Below are 13,520 nucleotides of genomic sequence, written 5' to 3' on the forward strand. Positions count from 1 at the left end.
TGCGGGCGCCCAGTCCCCCAAGGGGCCCGAACCGCACACAGTGGGGTCAGGATCTGGCTGGGCAGCAGCCTTCGGGCTTTGGGAACTAGGTCCCGGAGCTGATGCGGAGGCCGAAGTCGAGCTGTAAACCGAGGGCAGCAGCGAAAGGGCAGAAGCGGGGACTCTGACGAGCGCCCCATGATCCGGCGCCCCTGGGAAGTCGGCCGGGCGTGCTCTCAGTTCAGCACAGCTGGGGACACTGCGTGCGGCGGATTTGCAGAGCGCGCTCTTCGGTCACTGGGAGCGCGATCGATTCTGCAAAAACTTCTCGGAGGAACTGCGCGCGCGGCGGCGGGATCCCTTTAGAGCTCTGCAAACTTTGCCCCGCATGCTCGCCAGCTTTGCCCCGGGCGCTCTCCGGGGACTGCGCGCGCGACGCTGGGCCAGCGCGGCTGGGTGCGCTCTCCCGGATAGGGCGCGCGGAGGCGCGGGGTTCCTGCGCGCGGCCGACGGTACGGACCGCGGGGTCCGGAGTCGGAGGCGGCGCACGCAGCCCCGCCCGGTCCGGGTCCAGCCCCGGGCGACTCCTCCCCCGGTTACGCTGGAGCTTTTAGTTTCGATTTCGTTCAAGCCGCCGCAGACCCTTGCAGCGGAGCGACGGAGACGTACGCCATCTCCAGCCGTCCGGTCGCCGTGGGAAAGGTAACTTCGGCCCCCGTCTCCGCCGGGCGTATCTCCCGTGGGCCGCCGCCCTTCCTTCTCCCGCTTTCCTCCCTTCCCGCCCGGCTGCCCTCTCGGTGTCGTTCCGAGCGCGGTCGTCGGGGGTTGGGTCCCTTCGGGCACAGCAGTAAAACTTGGGAAAGAAGGCTCTCCCCACCCCCAGCATCACCTACTTTGCTCAGTTAGTCCTCTCTTTCCTTCTAGCCCCCGGGCTCGGGACACTCGGTGCTATTCGGGCTTCGGAAAAGAAGGAGGGATGGACCTGGGAGGGCGAGAAGTGGGGTGGTGGTACTTGGGAGGGCGGGAGGGGTTTGTTCTCTCGTCTGGCTAACACAGGGGGCTTCCCGTGTCTGACAGCCCAGGGTTCCAGTCCCAGCGTCCCGCCTGTCAGCTGTGGGGCCTTGACCCTCTCTGTGCCTGTCTGTGAAATGGGTATGGTGGTGGGCTGAGAGGCTGAATGAGGTGATTGCAGTGCGCAGCAGTGCCTCTGTCCGGGCTTAGCACACTACAGGTAAACTTAAGCCGCTGTCATCCTGCGGGGCTCTTGATTCCTTGAGGAAGTGGAGAAAGGCAGGACTCTCCGTCTGCAACCTTTCACCCTTGTATGCAAGTTTGCCTTTTATGGGGCAGTAAAATTATTTGCGAGTGATTTTGAGTAATCGCCGGGCCTTTTCCCTTGAACTCCTGGGCTGGCCAAGGACGTGGCCCTAACCTTTGTTTACTTACAGGCCATTTTATTCCTTCAGGGTCTTAGAGCCTGATGGCCATCCAGGTGGCCAGCCACTGCCTGGTTTCATAGTCGACTTCTGCCTCCTGTTAGCTGTGTGGCTTTGGGCAGGTTATTTAACCTCTCTGAAAAAACCGAAGTTTCTTCTGTAATAGGCTCCAGCTTCCTGGCAGTGCTGTGAGCATCAGGGGACGGTAGAGTACTTCAGGGCCCAGCAGAAACCACCCCCCTCTCCCCGCACCGGTGCTGGAGGTGAGCGGTGGAGGTACTCTGGGTGCCTTCTCTTTGAGCCTTTTAGAAAAATTGTCTTCATTGGGGCTAGGGTGAGGCACAAGTTGTATTATGTCACTTTTCAGGGGAAACAGCTGCAATAAAATTCAGATAATAGCTGGGAATTCTTACCAGCTATTCCCAGATAATAGCTGGAAATTCTTACCATATGTGGATTTCTTACTACATATGTATGAGTCACTTAAACCTGTCTAGAAATAATCACTAGGGTAACTTTTTTTTCAGTCTTCACAAAAGCTGTTTAAAATATTAATGTAATTTTTTTTCATGCTTTGTAGCATTCTTTCTTTGTTAATTAAAAAAAAAAATTTTTTTTAACACCAAAACATTTTGTGTTGGGGTATAGCCAATTAACAATGTTGTGATAGATTCAGGTGAACAGTAAACAGATTCAGCCATGCATATACATGTTTCTATTCTTTTCATATACCAGTAAGAGTTGACAGGAGAGTGTTGTCTTAGTCTTGAGTTCTCCAGACAGTGGTGATAATAGGGAGTATTTATCGAACATTTAGACACCATGAAATTAGAACATTTAGCATCTTACATGCATTGTTCCATTCATCCTCACAGCCATGTGTGACTTAGGCATCACTGTTTTCCCATTTTACAGATGAGGAAACTGAGGCTTGGAGACATTGAGTACTTTGTTCAAGCGCGTGCATGTGTGCTAAGTGGCTTCAGTCGTGTCTGACTCTTTGCAATCCTATGGACCGTAGCCCACCAGGCTTTTCTGTCCATGGGATTCTCTAGGCAAGAATACTGGAGTGGGTTGCCATGCCCTCCTCCAGGGCTTTGTTCAAGGTCCCGTGGCTAATATAGGTGGAGGTGCTGATTTACACCCCTGGCCTGCAGTTCACCGTGACTAGGCTCTCAGCCACCTTCCTGAGTCCCTTTGATTCCGTTGTCTGTCCCATGTCAACAATTTAGTCAGGGCCCTGAAGGATTTAAAATGTTTAAGTACATTTCAGTTGTGATGTTAATAAAGAAATATTTATTGAGTGCCTGTTGTATACCTGGCACTTTTCTATGACCGAGACAAAAAAAAAAGAAAAAAAATGATTAAGATAACTTCTCAAATGACAAATAAGAGTCCTAGTGGATAATAGTAAGAGTAATAATAATAACAGTGCCTGGCATTGCTAATGCTGTATGTGTATTAAATATTAATTTATTAAAAAGAAGATAGATATGTTTGACAATTGAATAAGCTATATATTCCCCCAAATGACTGACTAGTCTTTGCAGCCTTAGCCTTACAGCAGGAATGAATACAAGAAAACGACGCCAGACATGCTCTCTCCAGTTAGCGGACTGAGATAGGCCTGGATTATCTTGGGCTCCAAAGAGAAGCGTAAATAAAAGGTCAACACCAAGCCTTGGCTTAACTGAAATGATGGGACCAAGAGCAGGCACCCCACTCGGTCACCCAGTTCACTCTGGGTGAACTTTGCATCCACCAGAAATTAAGGCCAGCCTCAGAGGAATAAGACAGTCACTGAATGTTTAGCCTTACAGATACAAGAATGAAGCTCCAGCTCACTGCCTCATTTTAGACACATGTTCTAAATGTTGTTAGAAGGGTCTCTCAGTGCCCCCCTAGACAGTGTTCAGCCTCAGGCCAGAAAAATGCTATAGGTTTCAAACAGAAGACCCTTCTGGCTTAGTGTTTGCAAAGAATGCTCTGGAGATCTTCCTCCCTCTGAGCTGTGGAAATCAGCCTGTCACTTACGTCCAAAGCCCCTTTCAAGTGTCAGGGAGGGATGAGGGGTTTATGTTGCTCCCCTCTGTCGATGGAGCGTGTTGGATGCTTGATGGGCATGCATTTCGCTGCCTCCCTCACTTCCACCCTCTCTGCTTCCGCTTTTCAGACCTCAGGTCAAGAGTAAAAGTGTGAAAGTGTTATTCATTCAGTCGTGTCCAACTCTTTGCGACCCCATGAGCTATAGTCCGCCAGGCTCTTCTGTCCATGGGATTCTTCAGGCAAGAATACTGCAGTGGGTTGCCATTTTCTTCTCCAGGGGATCTTCCCGACCCAGGGAATGAACCCGGGTCTCCTGCACTGCAGGCCGACTCTTCACCATCTGAACCAGCGGGAATACCAGGTCAAGAGAACCCTCCCTAATTCCTTTGGGGCTTGGACAGGTCCTTGCTCTGACCACAAGTGGCCCTGATCATGGTTGTCAACGTTCATGCAATGCGTCGATGCCTGTCTTTCAGCAAGGCAGGGCCAGGTCAGGTGTCTCCCGGACTCCTAGTACGCACCTGGTGCATTGAACTTCCGGGAACTTGTATCCGTATATTGATATATAGATATAATGGTCTATATAATGGTCGCATTGTTTTATCATCAATCATATATCCTAGGTTCATTCTTTAAGAGTAGCCTTAGCATTAATATGTGATTCTTTCTGACTTACTTCACTCTGTTTGACAATCTCTAGGACAAAAGACTTAAGGCTTCAACACCACATGTCAAAGTTATCTTTTTCTGGTGGATTTTGTATAACATTAACTTGTTAATTTTGAAAATATCTCCTTGCTTTACTAATAATGATCCACAAGTAACTAAGTCTGTGTGAAGGAGATGAAATAAAAATGATTGTGTTTTCTACATGTCTATACTTAACATCGGAGAAGGCAATGACACCCCACTCCAGTACTGTTGCCTGGAAAATCCCATGGATGGAGGAGTCTGGTAGGCTGCAGTCCATGGGGTCGCACAGAGTCAGACACGACTGAAGCGACTTAGCAGCAGCAGCAGCATACTTAACATGCTTTTGAATTGTGGTGTTGGAGAAGACTCTTGAGAGTCCCTTGGACTGCAAGGAGATCCAACCAGTCCATTCTGAAGGAGATCAGCCCTGGGATTTCTTTGGAAGGAATGATGCTAAAGCTGAAACTCCAATACTTTGGCCACCTCATGCGAAGAGTTGACTCATTGGAAAAGACTCTGATGCTGGGAGGGATTGGGGGCATTAGGAGAAGGGGACAACAAAGGATGAGATGGTTGGATGGCATCACCAACTCGATGGACATGAGTCTGAGTGAACTCCGGGAGTTGGTGATGGACAGGGAGGCCTGGCCTGGTGCGATTCATGGGGTCACAAAGAGTCGGACACAACTGAGCGACTGAACTGAACTGAACTGAGCTGATACTTAACATCCATTTCCTCTTGATATGGGTTATCTCTGTTTTTGAGAAACGGTTTGGGTCCTAATCTGAAAAATCTTAACTGCCTCCCAATCGGAAACAGCTTGCTGTCTATGGTTGGGTGTTCATTATGTGTTGAGAAACAAGATGGCCATCAGACTTCTCACTGTCCTTGTAGAGATCTGGTCACGGAACTCACTCTCCCTGTCACTTCTCACTGTCCAGCTGACCCCTAAATAAGCTGCAAGGTGACAGGATAATACCACTCAGGGCTACAGGGTCAGCGCTTTGCCATCTTGGACGCCTCCCCCCATCTAGATTCCTTCTGCCCCCTCCAAAAGTCATTGCTTGTGCTCTGGGGCACAGTCAGATAGATACCTTCTTATTTTCCAACTGGGTGAAAATTTCTGGGGGTGAGGCTGATAGGAGTACAGACCTGCAGCTGCCACCTGTGACCCCACGATCGCTGAGACTGAAACCAGAGTCTGGGGAGGTTTCGCTTTGTTACAAAAGGCCACGCCCTTTACAGGAAAGGACCCAGGATTTGGTTTAGGAGAAAGAACTCTAGTACAGGCTCTGTTTCTGACCAGCTGTGTCACTTTTAGCTAATTCTCTTCCTTTGGGGTGTTTGTTTCTTCCAACTTCCCATTCAATGAATATTTGTTTAGCAAATAGTTTATGAGTGCCAGCTGCCTCTGTCAGGATGAACTTACATTGTCATGTTTGACAATGTCAAGCAATAAGTAGAATGCTGATAATCAAGACAAATACAAGGACTGTAAAGGGACTGGGGAAGGGAAGGAGCTGGGGAGGTAGATGTAATCAGGGAGGACCTCCCAGCAGAGGTACCATTGAACCGAATTTGAAGATGGAGAACTAGCCATCTGGCCAAAGATGGCTTGTCCAGCAAAGGTTTGGGTGATGACTTCCAGACTGAAAGAACCATAAGCCCTGATGGAACATGATGGGCCCAGGGATGCTCAGACCCTGGGAGGCTGAATGATATGTTGGTGAGGGCTGGGCTCTGAGTGTTGTTGCTGGCTTCAGTTCTGAGTTTGGTTTACTAGTTACTTAGCCTGGGGCCAGTTACAGCTTTTTCTAACCTCTTGTTCCTCACATGTCAAAGGCAGTGATCCTAGGGCTGATCTAATAGTATTTGTATGCACGTGTGCTAAGTTGCTTCTGTCGTATCTGACACTTTATGACCCTATGGACTGTAGCCCCACCAGGCTCCTCTGTCCATGGAATTTTCCAGGCAGGAGTACTGGGGTAGGTTGCCATGCCCTCCTCCAGGGGATCTTCTCAATCCAGGGATCCAACCCCCATCTCTTATGTCTCCTGCACTGGTAGGCAGGTTCTTTACCACTGGCATCACCAGGGAGATCCCGACATCATTTGGGAGAGTATTAAATAAGATAATACTTAGAAAGCGATTAGCTCGGCAAATAATAAATGTGAGTTTTAATTTTTATTATTGTTAATTTTGCTACTTAAAGTAAGGGAAGTAGTAGGTGAGTAGGAGATTCTGTTGTTGTTTGGTTGCTTAGTTGTGTCTGACTCTGTGCCAGTCCAGGGACTATAGCTCACCAGGCTCCTCGGTCCCTGGGATTTCCCAGGCAAGGATACTGGAATGGGTTTCCATTTCCTCCTCCAGGGAATCTTCCCAACCCAGGGATCAAGCCCCTTGTCTCCTGCTTTGGCAGGTGGATTATTTACCTCTTGAGCCACCTAGGAAGTCCCAGGGGATCCTGTTGGCTAGTAATTATCCTACATCAGGGGTTAGTGAATCTTTTTTAAAGGGCCAGGTGGTAAATATTTTAGGCACTTCAGGCCACATGATGTCTGTCACAGTCATTCAGTTGTGGTTGTGGTGGGAAAGTAGCCATCGACAATATGTAAATGAATGGATGTGACTGTGTTCCAATTAAACTTTATTTACAAAAACAGGTGGTGAGTATGTAGTGTGAGATTTTTAGCACCGAACACGTGTATGTAGGAAAGAAGGTCACAAATCAGTAACTTTAGCTTCAACCTTACAAAATTAGAAAAAGGAAGAACAAATAAAACTTAGAGAATCCCCAAAGGAAGAAAACAGATGGTAGGCCATAGTTTGTCATCTACTCTAGTGATAGATGAGCTTCCCAGGTGGCTCAGTGGTAGAGTCTCCCTGCCCGTGCAGGAGACACAAGAGGCTTGGGTTTGATTCCTGGGTCAGGAAAATCCCCTGGAGAAGGAAATGGCAAGTCACTCCAGTATTCTTGCCTGGAAAATTCCATGGACAGAGGAGTCTGGCGGGCTACAGTCCATATGATCCCAAGGAGTGAGACACGACTGAGCAACTAGTAAACCAGTACTAGATATTGAAGAGCCAAGGAGTTCAGTTTAAGATTTGTACTTTTAGATTGTAGGGATCTTGTGAAGATTCTTGAGCAGAAAAATAAGTTGGTGAAAATTTGTTTGGTAGAACTATGTAAAATCATCTGAAACAGAGAGCTTTATACTCCAGGTTGCCGCTGTTTTATTTATTTATTTTTTGGCTGAACTGGGTCTTCATTGCTGCTCACAGGTCTTGTCTAGTTGTGGCAGCAGGCTTCTGATTGCAATGGCTTCTTTTGTTGCAGAGCACAGGTTCTAGGGCACGTGAGCTAAAGTATTTTCGGCACCTAGGCTCTGCAGGCTCTAGAGCACAGGCTCAATAGTTGTGGGGCACAGGCTTAGCTGCTCTGCAGCATGGTGGTATCTTCCTGGACCAGGGATCAAACCCGTGTCCCCTGCATTGGCAGGCGGATTCTTAACCAAGGAGCCACCAGTGAAGTCCCTGTTTTTTGAACTGGGCTTGAGGGATGCCAGGCAAAGGATGAACATCTTACAACCTGTCAGGAATTCAGGAGGAGTTTCTTGTTATTACAGACCGTGATGAACCTTCCACAGTTTCTCCTACACAGTGAACATTTAACAAAATCATGGATGCTGGATTAGAAGCTCCCAGAGGGACAAGGACTTTGCTTTCTTTGCAGCTGTGTATCCAGACTCTGGAGGGAAGCCTGAAGTAGAGCTGGCACTCGAGCATTTGAATGAGTTATTGGTATGGCAGCCCTGGAGCCCAGATAGGCAATACTGATCATCTCTAGGCTTAAATAAAAACTGTGTCACTGAGTGAGTGTTATTTAAAACATCATGAGGCCAGTGATGCCACTGGGTACCAATTTTCTGGTTGTTTTTTTTCCTTCCAGATGGCAGACGATCAAGGCCATATTGTGGAGCAGGGGGCTGAGGATCCCGCAAACAATGATACAGTTGATGCAAAGCCAGACCGGTCCTCTTTTGTCTCATCGATCTTCAGGTAAGTTTCCTTTCTCGCTGAGTTAAAGAGGAACCCTGGGTCACTTCAGCCTGTCACGCCTCTGTCATCTCCACTCACCCAGGCAGAAGGGGGGCCTTCGGGGAGGAAGCCTGTGCTGTGCATGGGAGATTTGTGCAGAATCCTGCTGCTGTGTATGACAACACTGGGGTCCCCCTGTGCACTCCCCTATCTCCAGGGTAGGCCCAGGTGTGGGGGAGCCCAGCTCCCCATCAGAGGTAAATTGCAGCCAGCCTCCTTTGAGAAAAAGCATGGATTATTACTGCTGCCAGTTGGGACCAGGCTTGGCTGAAAGGCCGAACTGGGGACCATGGGATAGGAGATTTTACGGTAGCACCCTGCTGATTCCTACCGTTTCCTTTTCCTTTTTTCACTTCTTAAATCCTGAGCTTTACATTTAATAATAACAGCTTCCTTTATTAAGCTTTTGTATGCCAGCTTAGTATTGCATGTAATCCTCACAACCCCAGGAGATGGTTTTGTTGTTACCATCACTTAACAGGTAAGTAAACTGAGACATTATGAGGTTTAGTAGCCTGCCTTTGCGATGGCAGTGAATAACTGGTAGAGCTGAGATTAGAATCCAAGTAGCACCAGCACTGCTCACTTAGCACCTCTGCTGTGCTTTCTACTTAAAAGTAGGGCTGCAGGGAAGTGGGGGAGCCCCTTACCTGCCCTCCTTAACATTGGTCGTGGAAGGGCAGTGAGTGGGGCTCCCTGGCAAGAGGCAGGGATGGTCTGTGGTCAGAAGCATCAGCCTTCTTGCTAGCTCCTAAACCAAGCCCCACGTTGGAGAGACAGTGAGGGGGATAAAGTCTGAGGTTAGGGAGTGCTCCCCAGCAGTGCTCCGGAAGGGAATTGCTGGTGACAAGGGGCATTCTAGCTCCCTGTAACATCCCACAGAGAGCCTTGGGTCACATCATCCCAAACAAGGCTCAGAAAAGTGGGAAGACCTCAGCATCCTAGATCTGCATTCCATTGGCACTGGTTGCCATTTGGGGCCAAAGATATCCCATGAGACGAACAGAAAATACAGCTCCAATCGCTAAAAACTTTTCAAAGTCATGAGGTCAGGTGGTCCAGGCTGAACCATTCCCCAGTGCAGTGGCCTTCAAATGTTTCTGCTCACATACCCCCCCCAAATAATGTAAAACTAAGACACACACCTCCTCATACACTTTAAGGTGACATATAAATTTCTTGTCAAAATATTTGCAAAGGATGTAATAGTATTTCTGTTTTCCCGTCTCTCTCGAGTATTCAGGTTAAGTAGATTGCCTCTAAGTAAAAGAGAAACTGGAATCATGTAATAGTCATTTCGGAAGTCTTAGTAAAGCCTTTTGTTATACTTCCCAGAAATTATGAAAATGAAAAGGGTGTTCTCAAGACTAACATTTAAAAATCATCCCTTTGAGTGTATGGACTCTAATTCTTTAGTAATTTAACCCATTAGAAAGGTTCGTGAACAAGCTGTCCTGTAACATCTAGAATTTTTATATTTCTTTTTTTTCCCCTCGAACCCTTTTTTTTATTGTCTCTGTCCACAGTATTTTATTCTGATGTAATAGATTTAGTTGCTTGAAAGTCTTTTATTGATCACCTCATCATACATTTCTTTAACATATATATGTATGCATATATACATATGCATACGTTTGAAGACATTTTTCCAGGTTTTATGAGTATTGAAAGAAATTTCTCCTAAACTAAGTTATTGTTTTTTATTGACAGTTGATCAGAACAAATAAATGTTGATAAATTGTTAGTGCTGTTAAATAATTTTTCATAGAAATAATGATCAAATATGGGAGGGCAGGGCATTTGAAAAGCTAGTTTGTGATTAAATGGACAAATAATACTTTTTGCTAGAATAAGAAAGAGTTTCGTATCATCATTTTTTCCTGTTTTTCATTTTTAGAGATAGACATGCTGAGAAACTGTGAATAAGTACATGGGATGGCAGCAGTTTTGTGATAATGTCACTTAATTCTTTCAGTTCTTTCTGAGTTCTGTGCCGAACACGACAGCTCAATTAGCTCTTTCTTCAGTTATATTGAAAATAAAGAATTGGAAAGTATCTGACTTACAAAATAAATTGTTATTCAACCCTTGAGACCTTTAATTTTTTTCAGTTTCTGGGAAGTACACCAAAAAGACTTGATCAAAACTCCTCAAATAACTATTAATTCAACCTGTTTCTTTTTTACTTAAAGGCAACTTGTTTAACCCAAAATGCTCCAATAGATAGAAGATAATTAAAATTGCATTAATAAATATTAGTCAGTATCGTTTTGGTGAGATGCTTTTACCCTGGATGCTGTTTATTTATTTTTGAAAACTGGTCCTTTCTCCTCATGAACTGCTCTCCTTCTCGATTCTCCACCTGAGTTGTTGACATTGTTCTCCAACAGTCACCCGAAACCAAATGGAAATAAGGAAGGAAGGAAAAGGCACAAAGCCCGGTGCTGGGCTTTATTTATTCACTTATTTGTGATTAAGTGTTTACTTTGCTCTCCCAGGACTCTAGCTCAGAAGTGATAGCGTCTTTGGGAATAATCAGGGTGTTAAAATCCTTAAATGAGAGTCACGCACTCTCATTTCATCTTATCATGTGTATTTTTAAATATTTTTTGATATATAATTGGATCTAAACAGTCCAGTGTGGCCCCAAACAGCCCTATTTCTAATGCCATCCTTCACCCTGATCAGACTCTTGTATAAGTATTAATAACGAGCCCCTGCCTCCTACTTCAGCACACCTCAATGCGAGCCAGGGAGACACATGGACACTGATGTTTGGCCCTTGGTCAGATCATGTGGCAGTTTCTAGGTCATCTAAGATTCAGGGTAGGTGAGAAGTCCATCCTTTTCTTCTGTTGGCAAGATGGGAGTTCGTAAAGGGGAGGTGGTAGCATACTCAAGCAGACCAGTTTTAGGAAAAATACAAATGGAAACTGAGGATCTGGCAATTCATTCACTTAAAAATGTCTTGTCTGCATCCCTCGGAAAGTCTTTGAGCACCCTGGTTGGAGACCACTGCCTAGAAGACCCATCATCTTGCACAAAATAGGTGTGGTCTTTGATGCCGGGGTTTTTTACCCCCCTAAATTCTTTGGAAAGGTAAATAAGCCTGGATATAACCTATATTCTGGCCCACTACACCTTTTTTATGTATTAGTTTCTCAGTCGTGGTCAGACTTTTTGCAACCCCATGGACTGTAGCCCACCAGGCTCCTCTATCCATGGAGTTCTCCAGGCAAGAATACTGGAGTGGGTAGCCATTCCCTTACTCCAGGGGATCTTACCTTTTTTATAGTGTGGCTGATATTAACATCAGCCTTCATATTATCAAAATAAACAGTAAGTACCCTTAAAAAATATTTAAATTAAATTCCATCTTCTGAACTGCCTATTTTAGTTATATGAATTGCATCCATAATTGTTGACTTACTAAACAGTATTCAAGCTACATTAAATGTCAATTTAATGTTGTCTTCATCCAGGTTGTGAAATATTGTTTATTTTCTCTGCCTTCAGTCAGATCTGACCTGTACCCATATGTTAGATAAACACCAGCCACCTACCAAAGAGACAGTTAAAATTCAAGTAAAATGTGTGACAAATGCTTAAAATTTAGATTTTTCCTCCCTTTTTTTGTTTGATTTTTTTTTTTGTTATTTAACTTTAATAGGATAGAAGTTTCTTTCATCTAGTAAAGTATCTTTAAAATTAACCACTTGAGATATCATTTCGGTCAGTAATTGATTATTTCATTTGTTCATTCATTTTTTTTAAATGTATTCCTTACTTTTGGCTGTGCTGGGTCTCCATTGGGAGGTAGTTCTGGTTGCAGTGTGTGGGTTTCTCATTGCAGTGGCTTCTGCTGTCGTGGAGCGCAGACTCTAGGCGCGTGGGCTCCAGTAGTTGTGGCACATGAGCTCTGTTACTCCACCACATGTGGAATCTTCCTGGACCAGGGATCAAACCAGTGTCCCCTGCATTGGCAGACAGATTCTTATCCACCGAGCCACCAGGGAAGTCCCATTCAGTAAATATTTGCAGAGTGACTGAGAGAACGTAAGTCCCTTGCAGCAAGTCCCATAGTTGACTAGTGGCAGAGCCAGGATTTGAACCTTTACTCACCTGCCTCTCAACCTTTACTCACGAGCTCTCAACCACCACTCTCAATTGCTACCTGTACGTGCCAGGTCCTGTGTTTGGCCCTGGGTTTGCAGCAGGCAAGCCGACCCACATGCTCGTGTGGTTTCTGCCTCAGACATTCACACTCTGACCACCACTCTCAGTCGCCGCCTTTATGTGCCAGGTCCTGTGTTTGGCCCTGGGTTTGCAGCCGGCAAGCAGACCAGCATGATCAGTGTGGTCTCTGCCTCAGACACTCACACTCTGGTAGGGAAACCACACATGGAACCAGTAACTGAAGTGTGGTGGTGTCAGGAGTGGGCAGAGCAGAGATGGGGAGAGATTGGCCGAGCCGGATTTTAGAAGGACTTGTCTACAGGTCACAGAAAGGATCTGGAATTGGTTCTAAGGATGGGGAGGTCACTAAAGGGTTTAAGCCGTAGAGTGACTTGATCGATAATACCTACAGAAACCCACAATATCACCCAAGCTGCAGCACGGAGGGGGATGCTCTGAAGAGGGGTTTGTGGGGAGAGGAAGCAGGCTAGGAGTTCCCCAGGCAGAGTGGATGGTGTAGATGGAGCGGGACGGAGGCCTCCAGAGCTTCTGAGAGATAGAAGTTGTCAAACTTTGACCGAATGGAAGGAGAAGCCAGAGAAGAGATTGACAAGAGGAAAGTGAACCTGGATCCCACGGAGTGTTGAAGGTGGCTCGTGCCCACTGAGCCCTCTAGCTCAGCAAAGGAGTAAAGCCCTTTCTATCTCCAGTGTCACGGTGATAGCACCGAGGCAGCATTTGCTGCCTTTCAGTGCTTCCTGCTTCAGACCGTGCCTGCTGCCTGTGGCTTTGCTGACCAAAACCTCATGAGAAACTTGGATGGTGTCAGAGACCTCGTATATGATGGGGTGAAACTCCAAGTGTGATTAAGACAGGATAATATGAAGCAAAGAGGGAGTGTCCCTTACCACACCTGGCCCATGGACACCCACACTTACCATCTGTGCTTTATGGATTCTGACTGGGGTTGTAATTCGGTAACTGGGGTGAACACAGCCCTAGATACTGGTTGTTTCCTGCAAGTCTGGCAGGTGTGTGGCAGCCCTTCCGTGGTTCCCTCTGCAGAGTGTGGGGAACTTTGCATCCCTCAC

The 13,520-nt window shown here is 46.4% G+C and overlaps 1 protein-coding gene across 1 annotated transcript in view; it reads left to right on the forward strand.

Moving 5' to 3' along the window:
- Positions 1–550: 550 nt before the first annotated feature.
- The window catches only part of CASP7 (caspase 7), a 41,822-nt gene continuing 28,852 nt past the window's right edge, over positions 551–13,520 (forward strand). The window contains exons 1-2 of the mRNA XM_061403534.1: positions 551–681; positions 8,105–8,214. Coding sequence (XP_061259518.1) covers positions 8,105–8,214 — 110 coding nt within the window. The 5' untranslated portion in view covers positions 551–681. The remainder of the gene's footprint in view (positions 682–8,104; positions 8,215–13,520) is intronic.

The sequence above is a fragment of the Bos javanicus genome, chromosome 26 (genome assembly GCF_032452875.1).
Source record: "Bos javanicus breed banteng chromosome 26, ARS-OSU_banteng_1.0, whole genome shotgun sequence".
Taxonomy (NCBI): domain Eukaryota; kingdom Metazoa; phylum Chordata; class Mammalia; order Artiodactyla; family Bovidae; genus Bos; species Bos javanicus.